The sequence below is a fragment of the Cololabis saira genome, chromosome 17, assembly GCF_033807715.1.
Source record: "Cololabis saira isolate AMF1-May2022 chromosome 17, fColSai1.1, whole genome shotgun sequence".
In the NCBI taxonomy this organism is placed as follows: domain Eukaryota; kingdom Metazoa; phylum Chordata; class Actinopteri; order Beloniformes; family Belonidae; genus Cololabis; species Cololabis saira.
The window spans coordinates 40,558,096-40,575,360 of NC_084603.1; the positions used below are offsets into that span (position 1 = coordinate 40,558,096).

Consider the following 17,265-nt stretch of genomic DNA (forward strand, 5'->3'; position numbering starts at 1 on the left):
ACAACAGCTCTTTCCCATTTTAGATGTTTTCCAGTTGCTCAAATTGAAAGTTTACACTGACACTCAGTCTGTCCGACACTCAGTCTTTGCGACACTCAGTCTTTGCGACACTCAGTCTTTGCGACACTCAGTCTTTGCGACACTCAGTCTTTGCGACACTCAGTCTTTCCGACACTCAGTCTTTCCGACACTCAGTGGCATAACCCGCTGTGAAGTCTCATCTGTGACGTCATGCACATTCCCTCTATACCATCAAAAAAATCAGAACCCCTTTCTTGCAGTGCAGTAACATTAGCAGCTGTGGTGAAGCGGTACGACCACAGCTCTGTCCAGGCCCGCGGCAGCGAGGGGCAGCCCTACCTGCAGCAGACAGGTCACATGCTCCTCCTCCAGCCGCTGCTTGGTCAGCGCCTGCTCCACGTCCCAGCCCGAGGCCGTGGATCCAGTACCAAACCCAGTCCCCTTAGCCCAGTACAGCTGCTGGTCCTCACTGGTGCCTCCAGCGTGACAGCTGGACATCTGCGGCTGAAATAGAAAAGATATTGGACTTAAAGCTGGAGATGGACCCGTATCTCTTCTATTGGGCCTCCCAAGACAACACTTAACATCAAAACAGGAGGCTGTATTGTATTCTTACTTATGCAGCGAGGAAGAATATTTTATTGCAGTGGATCAATGAAAAAGTACCAACTGTTAAAGGCTGACAAAGAGTGGTGTTTGATCTAGTGCCATTAGAGCACATTACATGTATATTACATTCAAAAACAGACCAATTGTATAAAGTTTGGAGCCCTACTTGAACTATGTAGAGCCTGATTTGGGATTTTCTTGATTGGTCATACTGTACATTTTACTGTAACCCAGAGTATTATTTATATGGATCTGAGCTGGTGTTTTGTTTTGTGTGTTATTCTGTTTGTTTGTCTGTTTTGCTTGTTATTTCTGTGGATCATATTATGTATCCATTCTTTACTTGTAAAAGTGAAAAATCTGTAAAAATATTGTTTAAAAAAAACTTACATCAACCCACAAATGTCTTGACCTCAGTTGGGGGACAATTTACTCATAAGCCCATCACGTTAAACCATTCTAATGTAACATGTTTGGATACTTAATCCCCTTGTTGTGAGAGGTTTAGTGACTCATTTTGATCTTAGAAGGGTAGTTGGCTCTTTAGCTCGTTAAAAGGAAAAACATTCTAGACAGAAAAGTACAATTCTGTGAGCTTGTACGGGCACTTGAGCGTCTGCGTCACGACTATCCAATAAATAATCACCAACATCACATATCTGTGTCAGTTTCTCGGCTGGCTGATTATGAAAATATGTCAATCAGTGATTGGTACAGATTTGAATTTTTAGTGACATCCCAGACACAGATGTGAGCAGGACTATTCAACCTCCCCCATCTGAACTCCTATCTGGCTGGTGTTAACAAAAGCTTGGACTGTGTGTTTTGGGGGGGGCTGATAACTGTTGAACATCAATCATGTTTCCTGCCACTGCTGGAGCCGTCTCCCTATGGAGGTAGATTTATGTCTTTATTATTCAATCAAAAAAAGATTGCTTCAATGAAAAATATATTTTCAATTAAAAAATAAATTCACTTCAATCAATAAAAATGATTTTAATCAAAGAAAAAAAGTGTTTGAATGCAAAAGAATATTAGAGAAATGCATTTGAACACTGTTTTTATTTGATTGGAAATGTTTTCTTTGATAGAAGTGAAGTTTTTTTGATTGAAGTAGTGGTTTGTGTTTGGGCCATATTATGGGTAGGACATGTGTCTTTTTCATTTTATCAAAAAAGAAGTTGCTTCAAAAAGGAAAAAAATATTTTCAATGAAAAAAATCACTTCAATAAAAAAAAAACTTTTTCAATAAAAAAAAAAGACTTTAAAACTTTTTTCACTTCAATCAAAAAATAAATCACTTCAAATCGAAAAAAATATTTTCAATCAAAGAAAAAAAGTGTGTGAATGCAAACAAATATTTGAGACCCAAAAAATTGCATTTGAACACTTTTTTTTTGATTGAAAATATTTTTTTTTGATTTGAAGTGATCTTTTTTTTGATTGAAGTGAAAAAGGTTTTCAAGTCTTTTTTTTGGATTGAATCATTTTTTTTTAAATAGAAAATATATTTTTTGACTGAAGCAATCTTTTTTTTGATTGAATAATTAAGACACAAATCTAAGTCTATGTCTCCCTCCCCTGACTGCCCCGCGGGCCTCACCTCGGAGACGCTGGAGCTGGCGTTGGGGTTGCGGGGGGCGTGGTGGCTCAGAGCCGACAGGCAGGCCAGGATGAGGTGGATGGCCCCGATCTCCAGGGCCATGCGGCGCAGCAGCACGCCGTCGTCCGTGGTCAGGGGGGTGCTGCTGAACAGGGCCCGCAGCACGTGGAACGGCAGCGTGGGCAGCACGTTGGCAGAGGGAGACTGCAGGATGTGACCTAGGAGAAGAGGAGATGTTACCACTGTTACCAGAACTCCTGTGTTCTCACAGGACACACAAGCCAAGTTTATTTGTACAGCACAATTCAACACAAGGTAATTCAAAGTGCTTTACATCAACATTAAAAGCAGCAAGACACAATTAAACAGTAAATAACAAATAAAATGAAATAAAATGATAAGAAAAGAGGTAAAATAATAAAAAGCACAAGTTGTTAAAAAGTAAGGGCAGTAGAGTACAGCAGGTACATCTCATTCTTACAATGGCAAGAATTAAGTTTCTATACGGTCAAAACGTACAAAGACCGGGTCAAATACAGTATTACAAAAGTAATCTGTACCGATTCGTGCAGAGAATCAAACCAATTTGACCATTCTACGTCATAATGCCTGCATTCAGGGCTTATCCATAACTTTGCTGGTTTTCAAAAATCATGAGTATTTGATTTAAAAAGCACAGGTTGTTAAAAAATAAGGGTAGTAGAATACAGCAGGAAAGTACAGGACTGTTTCAGAAAATTTGAATATTGTGATAAAGTTCTTTATTTTCTGTAATGCAATTAAAAAAACTAAAATGTCATACATTCTGGATTCATTACAAATTAACTGAAATATTGCAAGCCTTTTATTATTTTAATATTGCTGATTATGGTTTACAGTTTAAGATTAAGATTCCCAGAATATTCAAATTTTTTGAGATAGGATATTTGAGTTTTCTTAAGCTGTAAGCCATGATCAGCAATATTAAAATAATAAAAGGCTTGCAATATTTCAGTTGATTTGTAATGAATGACATTTTTGTTTTTGTAATTGCATTACAGAAAATCACAATATTCTAATTTTTTGAGACAGTCCTGTATTTAATTTGAGAGTAGTGTTCAGTAAAGGGCTGTGAGCGTGAGACTTACTGCCCTCTCCGTCGTCGGTGACCCCCAGCACCAGGCGCAGCAGGCACTGGGCGTGCTTCCTCTCCTTCAGCAGCACCTCTGCGTAGCCCGGCAGGCGCAGGAACAGGCCGAAGGCGGCCAGCGAGTGCGCCGGGATGGGGGACATGGTCTGCACGGAGGAGGACGACGAGGACGAGGAGGACGACTGGGACTGCTGCTTGTTGATGGGCGGCGGCTCCGTGGCGATGGACTCCGGGGCCTCGTACACCAGCTCGCCCGACTGCTCGATGGTCACCCACTCAAACTGGTCGCTGTCCTTGGGCTTCTCCTGCGTGGCGGAGGGCACGACCGGGGCGCTGACCTGGGAGCACCGAGAGAGACAACAGACACTCACACAGGGAGGCTAAAGCCAGGGCCGCGCCGAGGCACAACACTCACAACTCCTACGAGCGGAGGCTCGTCGCAACGACAGTAACTCACTATACCAGGCCTGTGCTGGAAAATAATCAATTTTCTGATTCTAAAACGATTCTCATATTAATTCCTAAAAAGAAATCAATTCGTATGTCTAAAGATCAATTTTTTTTTTCATCATTTCATTACAACTTTTGGTATTTTTTTGTTTATGCCCAAAAAAGGAATGTTTTGTTGGACACGAGAATAACTAGTGCCATGTTTTTGCCTGTAAATATGTTTAAAGGTATAAAAACATTAAAGTTTTCAGTTATAATTGCATAAATTGTCAATATTTCATTACTTTATATACTGTCTTGGGGTTACATTTGCATAAAATGCTCAAAACCAAATTATCAAAAATAAAAACCGAAATAGACCGAAAATGGAAAAAAATAAAACTGATTTCATCCGTCTCTGTTTCCTCCCTGGATCTGTTTGGTAACTCTGCCCCACGATGTTTCCTAAAGCAGTTCTATCAGCATTCTGGGAGGTGATTGGTCCTTACAGCATCATAAACTGCAATACTTGCTGTTGAATCTCAATATAATACTAGTATTCATATGTTGTATAACTACAGTCATATCATTCATGCAACAGCTCAAAAAACAGTTTTAACAACACTAACCCAAATCAATATCGGAATCAAATTGGATCAGATCTTGATAATGGATTCTGAATCTTAAGAATGGGGATGGAGTGGGTTCTCTACACTTGAATGGACCCCCAGCCTCCACTAACGCCCCCCAGGCCTGCACTACAGCCCACCTGCTGGATGACGTCGGGGTACAGCATGGGCAGCCTCTCAGCGATGAGGGCCAGGCCTCCCATGCCGGCGAACACCTGCAGCGGGGACTGGATGGGGCTGGTCTCCAGCAGGGACTCGTCGGCTGCGGCCGCTGCGTCCACGCACTCGTCGGCCGCCAGCATGGGCTCGTCCTCGGGGCAGCTGCTCAGCAGGTCGCAGTGGTCCACTGCAACGACAGGGGGGACGGTGGGTGCAGGTCCCGGGACAACCAGCCCTGATACCTGCTACCACAACTCCCACAACTAATCTACTCAAACACTCTACAGTTCAATAATGTCCTGGAACAAATTAACTTTTAATAAACAACTTAAGGCTCACCTAATGCTGCAGACCATATGACTGGGAATGTATTATTGATATTGAAATTAGTAGAATTATTATAATGATAGCAGTGACTGAAAATATATTACTAATGTATGGTATTATTAGTGCTATTACAGTGTATTAGTATAATTAGTGTTATTAATATATTATGATATTATGCATATATAACTGATATCGGTACACACCTGTATCATGTCACAACTTAAAGAAAAGTCTCTTGGCGCCATGGCCCAAACCCAACAGGAAGTCGGCCATTTTGAATTAATCATGTCATTTTGGCGCAATTTATGCCATTCCTTTGGCAGTTAATTCAGCCCAAACCGTAACGTGCACCCAGGTGTGTTATACATCAAAATATGCGTCTCCATCCTGCGACAACGCGCATTACTTTTGTCAGTCAAAAGCGTTACCGTGGCAACGATAGACGCCAAAAAGCACGCCCCCCTTCATCTGATTGGTCCATATTTGATAGTTCCTACTTTCTTTATTGTTTATGTAATAATTGCTCAGGGGTTTATGCTCTGGGAAAGCGTCTAGAGACATCTGTTGTATTAGACCCTATACAAATAAAATTGAATTGAATCTCTGCCATAACTTTTGAATGGTTTGACATGGACTCGTGGCTGGTGTCATCCTCTAAATGTCCAGGCCTGAAGAATCTACATGCAAGTCGTGTACTTATGCTAGGAATGTATGACTATGTATTTATGCCTTAATAAAAAATATGTTATCATTTATGTAATATTTTATGTACTTTATGGACCCCAGGAAGATTAGTGGTCGCCAAGGCAGCAACTAACGGGGATCCATCCAATAAACAAACAAACAACAATGCCATCAGTGCAGCCTTAAATGCAGCCCAGCTAGTGTTTGCTCTTCTCAAGCTCTGCAGCTCATATGAACGTACACATGTTTCTAGAGAGCACCACATCCAGCCGCTGGGATTTGACTGGTAATCAATACAAAGTTTACTTAAATGAAGAACTTAAATAAGACTGCAGTGTTTTGTAACCATAAGGCACATGAAACATACGGGCTATGATATTACTATTGTTATAATGTTGCAGAGTAAATGGCGGCCGGCGTTATTTTGGAGAAACCTTCACTCTGCCCTTCATCAAGAAGGATGAACAGGCTCACCAGGGGGTCAGGTATAATATATAATAGGGGCATGAAAAACCAAATCAATACGTGGAACACAATGCTGCTCTGCGGTAACCCCTGGAAGAGGAGAAACAAGGTGCTTTGCTTGGCGTTATCGTCGTATATGACGGCATATATACTACTGTCCTTTCACTGATCCCATCTGACGACGACCCGCGATCAAGTGATTACACCTTCATCCAGGTACCGATGGTCTGAAGCCACACATCATTCTCTCTTTGGGAAAATAAAGATAAATAAAGATAAAGGACTTGTTCTCATCATTTGATGCAGTGATGCAGGAGAAACGTCGGGCAACAGCTTTTAGGAGTGATCCTACTCTACCTGGATGGGGGTGTTGTCATCCCAAGACTTAATTCTCATGAATTTATCCTGAAACAAAGGATTATACAGCGGCTGGAGCGTCTGGGCTCCAGGTCTTTGTAAGCGAGCCCTGCATGTGCAGAGGCCTTTCTGGAAACTCATGGAAGTAGTTGCTGCTATACCACAATTATAACAACATAAAGTGAACGCAGGAATATAGATAGAAGTGAATCACTCCCAGCACTACTGTGAGGTACAGCACACTAACGGGGCTTTTCCACTAGTACCTACTCAGCCCGACTCCACTCGTGCTGAGTAGATACTTTTCTGTAACTATTCTGCCGAGGTTCTAAGCTGCTGAGTCGGCTGTATCTGACATCATCACACTACAGGCCACCGATTGGTCGGGGGGTTGGAGTCAGACGTCTGAGTCAGGAGGAGGAAATCAGAGAAAGAGACTCTGACGGATTCTTGTTCTTGTTCAGGCAACAGCTCCAAAAACATTTCAAATAACACTAACCCAAATCAATATCGGATCAAATCAAATCAAATCAAATCCTGATAATCAATTCTGAATAATTTTTTAACTTGATATCAAACACAAGCCACAGACCCAGCAGCACATCTATCATCTCCTCCAGGTTCTACATCTTTAGTGTTGTTGTCTTCTCCGTTTAGATACACAATCAAATACGTCACAGCAGCTTCTCCAACCTCCTACTTCTGATCAGGGTGTTGAGAAGAAACGAGGGCAAGGAGAGTGGAGTTGGGCTGAGTAGGTACTAGTGGGAAAGCTCCATAAACAATGTACTGGACAGATTACGGGCTAGACAACCACTGATTTCTCTGTTCTGTCCTGCGTTGTTCTTGTTTCTCACAGGAAAAGCTGCCGGTCTTTGATGTGGTACGAAGCAAACGAGCCTCAGAGTCTCTGTGGTGATGGGACCCGACGCATCTGACCAGGTGTTTCTGCCGACGCCATCAGGACAGGGACATTAAAACATTAATGTGAGCCGGTATGGAGCCGTGAGTCTGCGGAATCCAGCGGCTAAATATAACCGGGGTCCGGGGGTCAGCGGGGGCTCTGGACCAGCACGTCCTGGACCAGCACGTCCGTCAGCGCCTGCTCCCCGCTAGAACCCTGACTAAGCGTCCTGCAGCAGCGGCGTTCATCACCTCCTGGCTCTCTGGACCACAGCCACAGCCATGGAACACCAATCACATCACAACTTTCTGTCCTTAAATAACAATTAGGGCCAATATTGAGCATTTTTGTCTAAAAGACGCAGATAATGTACAGAAGAGAGAATAGGGAAATAGAAGGCTGGGATTCCCTCAGAGCTGCAGAGATGAGCAGGATGGCGACAGCAGCTCAACACTGGATTTGGGTGCTTTTGTCTTTTTAATATGTTTAATCAGTCTTCATAAATAACCCCCCCCCCCCGCCTGCCTCTTTGTCTCTGTCTCTGTATCTATTCTGCCGAGGTTCTAAGCTGCTGAGTCGGCTGTATCTGACATCATCAGACTACAGACCACCGATTGGTCGGGGGGTTGGAGTCAGACGTCTGAGTCAGGAGGAGGAAATCAGAGAAAGAGACTGACAGATTCTTGTTCATTTTATTCAACCGTTGGTGACGTTTTTGTGTAAAGCCTGAATTATGTTTCTGCGTTAAATCCACGCACAACGAGAGAGAGAGAGAGAGAGAGAGAAAGAAAGAAAGAAAGAAAGAAAGAAAGAAAGAAAGAAAGAAAGAAAGAAAGAAAGAAAGAAAGAAAGAAAGAAAGAAAGAAAGAAAGAAAGAAAGAAAGAAAGAAAGAAAGAAAGAAAGAAAGAAAGAAAGAAAGAAAGAAAGAAAGAAAGAAAGAAAGAAAGAAAGAAAGAAAGAAAGAAAGAAAGAAAGAAAGAAAGAAAGAAAGAAAGAAAGAACGAACGAACGAACGAACGAACGAACGAACGAACGAACGAACGAACGAACGAACGAACGAACGAACGAACGAACGAACGAACGAACGAACGAAAGAAAGAAAGAACGAACGAACGAACGAAAAAAGGATAAATTCCCGTTGATACGTGTTTGTGTAACAAACATGACAGATCTGAGTTATTCCAGTTTTGCAGTACAGGTGTAACTCATTTAATTGGTTTTTATTAATTCAATTTAATTGGTGTAGTTTAGTAGTATTTAGTATCTTTTAGAGCAGTGATTTGGGGGCTCTAAAGACTGAATGTGGTGATAGATTTATAGTTACAAAGGTGGAGTTGAATTGGTATTTTTTCTATCGTCATTTTTATCGTTATCAGGATAAATGCCAGAAATTCTCATGATAAATTTTTTAGTCCATACCGCCCATCCCTAGTGCTCCAGTACCTTTCTCCGTCCTCAGCCTCTTGAAGGAGTCCGTCTTGGAGAGTCCGGGGTCGGAGATGACCTTGGAGCCCAGCTTGACGGTCAGGTTGATGGACTGGTAGCCCTGGGGCAGCTTGCGCTCGTACAGGAGCGTGAGCAGCTGCGCCAGCGTCATCTCGGGCGGGAGGGGCTGACCTGCGGGCGGAGAGGACAGGACGTCAGCGGGGCCGGCCGGCTGCGTGGACTCGGGCCTGGAGCTGCTGCTGCTGGGGTGAGAGGAACCTGGGACCAGCTTGTGGTAGAGGTGGAACACCGGCACGCTGATGGTCTTGGCTGACGGGTCCAGGCCTGACGAGGCCGTCAGCTTGTCACTCATGACGCGGCCCCGCCGGGACGGGGGCCGGGGGGGCGTGGAGAGAGCCCGCTTGGACTGGGACTTTAAACCTACCCGGGGAAACATGGAGGTTTAGTCTGGGCTCCAGCAGCACACAAGCAATGCTGCATTTGCTTTTTACAAATCTCTTTGTTTTTGTTCAGTTCACATACAGTCAGTAAACTACGACGAGTATTAGGGCCAAACTAAGACAAACATTTTTTGGGGATATTACGAGAATAAAGTCATAAAACTACGAGAATAAAGTCATAATGTTGCGAGAATAAAGTCGTAATAGAATAAAGTCGTAATATTATGAGAATAAAGTCAAGAATCGATTCGATTCCGATTCTTAAGATTCAGAATCGATTATCACCATTGATTCGATCCAATTCGATTTGATCCGATATTGATTTGGGTTAGTAAAATGTTTTTTTGAGCTGTTGCCTGAATTATATGACTAAAATAACTAGTGAAATAATAATTTCACAATAATTATTGTGAAATAACTAAGAAATAAATATCCATTTAAAGTGCAAAAAAAGAAAGAAATAGCAACAGCTCATGCAGTAAAGAAATCATTTTAGCTTGTCTAATTTATTCTGTCACCAGACACAGCTGGCCATGAAGCACCAGGCATTTTTCAGGTATTTCATGACAAACTGTGTGTCCGATAACAGAGAAACCAAACAAGCTATTGTAAATATAGATAATATGAACTTCATTGAACTAATATAACATTTAGAAATTTAAGCTGAAATATCCAGCATTTTCTCTAAAGAAAAGTTCCTTTAGTTCAGGCTTGTGGGCTTGTCTGGGTGCGGAGGAGCCCAGAAGGCTGAGCTTTATCAGCTTTATCGCAGTACCTGAGGCCACAACAACGCTGTAGTTGTCCTGGAAGCCGTTGTCCGTCTTCATCTTCTCCTTCTCCTCGTGATTCTTCTTCTCCTTGTCCTCTTTCTGCTCGTTGATCAGCTTTGCTGTGATGCTGGGTGTGTCTGGATGGACGGGAGCAGAGTATGAAATCATAGTCATGCTGACTTGTTCAAAGTTGCCATACTGCCTGGATTTAAAAAGAAGTAGTTTGGTGAGATGAAAAGACTAATAATAAATTGATCTGTGCAGCATAACAGGTAGTGTGAAGGCAGCAGATATTCCAGCAGCGGTGCATCAGGCTCTCTCTCAGACGTCCAGGGTCTCCAGAGGTGAAACCGTTCATCATACGTTACTGTGGCTCACGGTGCGGCACGCTGACCTCCACGACCACGGGACGTCCTCTGATTTCAGCCACAAGGGTACGTGAGGCTGACTGCCGTTGTCTGGGGCACATTTTGTTCCAAATTAAGGCTATAATTAAAACTGCAGCCTTTATGGTTGAAGACCTTTACTGGTGCAGTTCCTAATTAATCAAGGCTGGATTAGCAGAGAGGCTGCAGCTCCTTCACCGTGTCCTTACAGGGAGAGTTTCACTTGAAACAAACTGGAGTTTATTCAAGTTTGCTGCATGAATGTAGTCAAATGTTTGGTCAAATCACTGCAAATAAATACTGATCTTCATTAAAACACTGATCCAATAATTAACATCCATATTTAACTGCCTGATGATGAATATTAATATTACGACGGCCTGGTTCAGTCCTGGGTAGTGACCCTTCTCTTCTACACGCTCCACAAGTCACTCACACAAACGTTGGTGTCCAAGTGCAGACAACCGACTGAAGGAGAGACGTGAACACGTTACCCTGCGTGCAACCAAGAGTAATCAAACAGGAAGCAGCTGCTCCTTTGAGAAAACCACATGCCATGTACCGGCCGCAAATGAAAGCTACTGTCATCATTAAAGAAACTGGTTAGGTAACAAGTTAGAATTAGCATTTTCACTGTCATCGCTACCATGTGATATTTTGTTTGTCCTTAACTTATGGCGCTTTTCCACTAGTACCTACTCAGTTTGGTTCTTCTCCACTAGGGGTCTAACGTGCAGAGTAGATACTTTTCTGTAACTATTCTGCCGAGGTTCTAAGCTGCTGAGTCGGCTGTATCTGACATCATCACACTACAGGCCACCGATTGGTCGGGGGGTTGGAGTCAGACGTCTGAGTCAGGAGGAGGAAATCAGAGAAAGAGACTCTGACGGATTCTTGTTCATTTTATTCAACAGGCAACGGCAGCAGAAGTCTGTTTGATCCAACTCTGAGGGTCAGATGTTCATAAACCTGGTGCTGAGGAGAGAATTAAAAAGGGATCTAGACGGAGATAAGGAACAACCAGATCTACCAGGAGATCTGTCTCTTCATAGCTGCTCACGGATCCAGCTGACTTTTCAGCAGTGCAGAGACAAACTAAATGAAAAAGTGTTGCCGCTTGAAGCTTCTCTCACTCTCATTTTTTAACTTGATATCAAACACAAGCCACAGATCCAGCAGCACATCTATCATCTCCTCCAGGTTCTACATCTTTAGTGTTGTTGTCTTCTTTGATTAGATCACACAATCAAATACGTCACAGCAGCTTCTCCAACCTCCTACTTCTGATCTGGGTGTTGAAAATAAAAAAAAGGGCAAGGCGAGTGGTCTAGGGCTGAGTAGGTTCTAGTGGAAAAGTGCCATAAAGGGCTGAACGTCCTCATGTTCACCACCAGAGCTTTAGTTGGATCGTCCAGTCGGGGCTTCCAACGCTACTCTTTTCAGCCGTGGTAGTTTCTGAGCTCCTTCCCAACCCGCAGTGCCCTACCCAGGTGTCAAACACGAGCCGACACAGCACTGAGCTGAGGGAAAGCTCTGGAAGGTTTCTGTTTGTGCATGACACGTACCGGAGACGCGGTCCAGGACCTCGGCCAGCGTGGTGGAGATGGGCAGGTGGAGGGTGCGGTACTTGTGGCCTGCTCCGTACATGGGATGTTGGATCATGTGACTCGTGGCGTTGATGCGTCCTTTGTATAACTGCGGAGAAAAAAAAAAAGAGACGGTTTTCCCGTGTTGATATTTCAGCTGTACTGGACTGTCTCAGAAAATTAGAATATTGTGATAAAGTTCTTTATTTCCTGTAATGCAATTAAAAAAAACAAAAATGTCATACATTCTGGATTCATTACAAATCAACTGAAATATTGCAAGCCTTTTATTATTTTAATATTGCTGATTATGGCTTACAGCTTAAGAAAACTCAAATATCCTATCTCAAAAAATTAGAATGTTCTGGGAATCTTAATCTTAAACTGTATTTTTTTTTTTTTTTTTTTTAATTGCATTACAGAAAATCACAATATTCAAATTTTCTGAGACAGTCCTGTATGTTTGGATTTCCAGGTACACATCTGGCCTACAGTTAAGGTATCCGGACATTTTTTTCCCCCTTTTGATTTTTGCAAAAAGCAGAAGTGTAAAATTAATTTGTCAGCATGTTGTCCTTTTGATTCCAGCGCTAAAATGTGAAGAAACTCCACCTGGCAGCGAGCGGGCAGCGCTGCCCCTCACTGGGAGCTGTGGACCTGCAGCTCACCTGAACAATTACAAACATGACTACATGCCAAACACCATCTTTGTGCCAACACTGTGAAGAAACTGCAATCAGTGAGTCTACAAACTAGTGAACTATTTTAACTCCACCCAAGACAGTGGACGGAGTCAGCAACCTGCAAGTCAGCAAGGGGAGTTTTTCTTGCCACTGTTTGGCTTAAGGTTTTTCTCCCACTAGGCCATTGTTTATGTAATAATTGCTCGGGGGTTTATGTTCATGTTCTGGGTCACTGGAAAGTGTCTAGAGACAACATCAGTTGTATTAGACGCTATACAAATAACATTGAATTGAACCTGTCAGTGTCACTAAAGACACACTAAAGTCTGATGTTTTCAGTTTCACACTGCAAAACTCAAAATCTTAAGAATATTTGTCTTATTTAGAGTTAAAATGTCTAATTTTTAGTAAAAAAAAATCTCATTACACTTAAAACAAGGGTCATCACTGGAAAAAACACCAATTTTCACCTGTTTCAAGTATTTTCACTTAAAGGAGCTTGATGCCTCAAGCTCCTTTAAAGGAGCATGAAGCTCCTTTTAAGAAATGAGACTCTCTAGCGCCACCCTTCACCACGACGGCCGTTGGGGGTACTGCAGCCAACAGTGAAGCCGGCACGGGAGAACGGGGAGAACGCGCATGCAGCGTCATGTGACGTCACATCTGCAGGACAGCGCGGGAAATTCGGGACCGAATTGCAGCACATTTTGCAGCACACAGCCTGTTCAAGGCAACGGAGAGATACACTAGAGGAATCATTCTTTTTGATTTGGAACGCTTCATCTGACATTATTACTAGAAAACTTAAAACGTATACAAATTTTTTTCATAAATCCTGCCTCAATCCTGTCTCAAGCTCCTTTAAAATAAGTAGCCAATCCCTAGCCAAAAACATTTTTGCATTGATACCTTGAGAAAGGTCTATGACCGAAACGTTGGCCCAATAAAACACTAGTCTGGTGAGAAGAAGGTGTGCGGGAGTTTTCTTTTTAAATTGGCTGCAGCTTTCCTCCTCCGACGCACCTTTCTGCATATCTGGTGTGCAAAAAGTTTTCTACTTAAAATAAGTAGGAAAATCTGGCAGTGGAACAAGATTTTTTTGCTTGTAATGAGAAGATAAATCTTGTCCCACTGGCAGATTTTTCTACTTATTTCAAGTGGAAATCTACTTGAAAAAGGTGAAAATTGTCAAATAAGTTTCTGGTAATGACTCTTGTTTTAAGTGTAATGAGATTTTCTGACTAGAAATGAGACATTTTAACTAGAAATAAGACAAATATTCCTGGTAAGATTTAGACTTTTTGCAGTGCAGATGTGTTCCATCATCCATGCATCAGGGGTTTTCCTTTTCTACTGCAGGACATTCTGTTTATTGTATATAACTTAACATTGTAATGTCTTATCTTCTAAATCTTAGCATTAAATACCATCGGCACCATGACAGTTGAAGGAAGTGAAGAAATCAGACAGGCTTTGGTTTCTCTGCTCCACAACCACCTATGATAATCCTCTCTTTCTCCAAACCAAGCCCAGCTCAGTAAAGTCCATCAGTGAAGCTGCTTGGTGTGGCAGCGCTGCCCCCTGGTGGTCCGTCTGAACACAGACGCTGACTGGAAGAGGAGGAGCTGGCTGCTTCTGAAGCTGCTAACTCCACACTAGAGACAGAGAACATTACCCACCGGACATGGAGACTGCAGGAAGACCGTGACCTTCTCATCCTCCAGCATGAGCTGCAGAAAGAGCCTTCGGATGAAGCCTGAGATGTTTCCGGAGATGGGGACGTTGCCCCGCTGAGGAGCAGACTGGAAGAGCTCACAGAGAACCTGAAGCAAAACACCCAAAACAAATAGCCCATGAATCATTAGAAATGACATGGAAGCTACATCACCACTTCAAAAGAACTTTCTTTGAGACGAGCATGTTTACAGACTCAGAACTAATGTTTCCCTGGATTCACACTGAAAGCACCACAGGCGTCACAGGCGTACGGCTGCCATTCATTTTTATGAAAGCGCTGCGAGAGGTGTCGGAGGCGTTGGAGGGTCCAGAGCATCAATTTGAAGTTGAAAAATCTCAACTTTCTGCAAATGGGCAGATGCGACGCCGAGGCAGTGTCCAATCACAGACCGGGCAAGAAGAGCCAAGAAGTCTCAATGCAGATTGTACTTTCATGTACACACAAACGTACACTCATTCACATGCGTACAGGAGCAAGGTCCGAACTATTTTATTTGCTACATCGATCCTGTTATGTGATACTTTTCTGAATGCGCATGCGCAAATGTTTGGGTATCTTTGGTGTGTGTAAGTGCAGAGCAGTTGTAGTGTTTGTAGTGCACGAGTCGTGAGTTAAGTCTTGGAAAACGTACAGTTGTCGGAGTAATTCATTTAGCATTTAACATTGGTAGCAGAGGATGGCCGCTGGTAATTATAAAGTTCCGCTGGCGTTTGATGAGGAAAAAGTCCTACGAAAGTTGGAAAAATGAAGTCGAAATCTGGAGACTTGTTACGGACTTGGATAAAAAGAAGCAAGCCTTGGCGGTTGCCTTGTCGCTAACAGGAAGAGCGAGGGACAGCGCGCTAGAAATAGCTGCAGGAGATTTGAACAATAATGATGGAATGACTACACTTTTGATGAAACTAGACTCAGTGTTTTTGAAAGAAGAAAAGGATGGTCCCAACGATTTTATTTGCTACGCGATCCAACGCAAAATAATTAAAAAGCGTGCTTATTAATCACAAAACACAGTTTAAACTATGACCAAATCCGCTGGGACCCGGTGTGTCAGTGTTCACCGCAGACAGACTGCAGCTTCACCGGGACCAACGATGATGGTTGATGTTGATCCAGGAACAACCTGGTTAAGGAGCATCAAACTCACTCTTATCTACGTGGAAATAACGCTAAAATATAAAGAAGGTCCCCAAAGTGTGATCCATGGTGAAATAGGAAACTGAAGATGTGCAGCTTTATATAGATATTTAGACTATATGGATTTTGTTCCCTCCAGTTCTGCACACAGCTTTAGCCCCGCCCACTGCAGCCGTCGACGGATGGCAGACGGTATGAATCTACCAAGCAGCGAGATGCAGGCGTCAGGAGATTTGTGACGCTTTCAGTGTGAATCCACCATGACTTATTCCATCTACATGAACATGAAGTGAGGGTGTGTGAGCTCCTGCAGACCTGGGCCATGAGCCGCTGGTTGTTGGGGTGGCAGGAGATGCACTGCAGGAAGAAAGCCACGGTGGCGTTCTCCAGGGCCGTCCTCTGCTGGGTGGTGAGCCCCCCGGCCTGGGCCGAGGACACCAGCGAGTAGCGGGACCCTGACAGCGTGGGCGGGGGCGGGGCGGGGCTGGCGGCAGCTCCGGTACTGGGAGGCTGACCCGTGGCCCCGGCACCGGCCCCGGCACCAGCACTGGCGCTGGAGTGGCACAGCAGGAAGAGCAGCGCCGTCCACAGCGGGTTGACCTCCGGGCCCCCCAGCCAGTCCTTCATGGCGTGACTGTTGCCGACCTCGGTGAGGAAGTGCAGCACCGGAGCAGCCAGCTCTGCAGCCAGAGGGGGCCGGGCCTGGGCCGAGGAGGACGAGGAGGACGAGGAGGAGGAGGGGTAGTAATGGTGGAGGTGGTGCCGCCGCTCAGCCTGAGCCGCGGGCAGAGGCAGGTCGGCGCTGACCAGGAGGCCGATGCAGAACTGCGTGAGGCTCCGTACGAGCAGCGAGGGCAGGCCCGAGTCCAGCAGCTGCTCGATGGCTCCGGGGGACTGGGACGCGGCGGCCAGCGTGGCCAGCTGGGACTCCGACAGCATGGCCGGGGCCCGGGCGTGCTTGGAGTCGTCCGTGAGCCCCGCGGCGCCGGCGCTGGCGTCGTGCTGCTTCTTGCCGTCGTCCGTCATGGCGAGCCGGCGCTGCTGGGCCTGAGAGTGGCTGGCGCTGGGCTCCGACACCACCCCCATCCACGACATGAGCAGGGAGAAGTAGCTGGGGTGGATGTGGCAGATGGAGCACAGCAGGCTGTCCACGGCTTTCTTCAGCACGATGTTGCACGGCAGAGACATGGACCAGTTAAACAGCAGCCTGGAGGGAGAGGAGAGGAGTCAGGGACCACGTTCACATGCATCAATAACACTTTAATAACCGGAATATTAGCAATAACGGCCATGTAAACACCAATAACCCTTTTGAATAACCGGAATTTGCTCATATTCAGGTTTTTAAAAACCCCAATATGAGCCCTGGGTTACTCCTTTACTAACTGAATATTTGCTCATGTACCGGACTGTCTCAGAAAATTAGAATATTGTGATAAAGTCCTTTATTTTCTGTAATGCAAAAATGTCATACATTCTGGATTCATTACAAATCAACTGAAATATTGCAAGCCTTTTATTATTTTAATATTGCCGATTATGGCTTACAGTTTAAGATTAAGATTCCCAGAATATTCTAATTTTTTGAGATAGGATATTTGAGTTTTCTTAACCTGTAAGCCATGATCAGCAATATTAAAATAATAAAAGGCTTGCAATATTTCAGTTGATTTGTAATGAATCCAGAATGTATGACATTTTTGCATTACAGAAAATAAAGGACTTTATCACAATATTCTAATTTTCTGAGACAGTCCTGTTTAGC

The 17,265-nt window shown here is 43.9% G+C and overlaps 1 protein-coding gene across 5 annotated transcripts in view; it reads right to left on the reverse strand.

Moving 5' to 3' along the window:
- Positions 1 to 17,265, reverse strand: part of birc6 (baculoviral IAP repeat containing 6) — a 172,268-nt gene that overhangs the window by 45,675 nt on the left and 109,328 nt on the right. For all 5 annotated transcript variants that reach the window (XM_061745121.1, XM_061745123.1, XM_061745120.1 and 2 more), the window contains 10 exons: positions 15,816 to 16,707; positions 14,308 to 14,451; positions 11,925 to 12,054; positions 9,979 to 10,110; positions 9,022 to 9,183; positions 8,761 to 8,934; positions 4,561 to 4,766; positions 3,361 to 3,700; positions 2,234 to 2,451; positions 361 to 525 (listed from right to left, as the gene is read on the reverse strand). In XM_061745121.1, the coding sequence (XP_061601105.1) occupies positions 361 to 525; positions 2,234 to 2,451; positions 3,361 to 3,700; positions 4,561 to 4,766; positions 8,761 to 8,934; positions 9,022 to 9,183; positions 9,979 to 10,110; positions 11,925 to 12,054; positions 14,308 to 14,451; positions 15,816 to 16,707 (2,563 nt within the window). The remainder of the gene's footprint in view (positions 1 to 360; positions 526 to 2,233; positions 2,452 to 3,360; positions 3,701 to 4,560; positions 4,767 to 8,760; positions 8,935 to 9,021; positions 9,184 to 9,978; positions 10,111 to 11,924; positions 12,055 to 14,307; positions 14,452 to 15,815; positions 16,708 to 17,265) is intronic.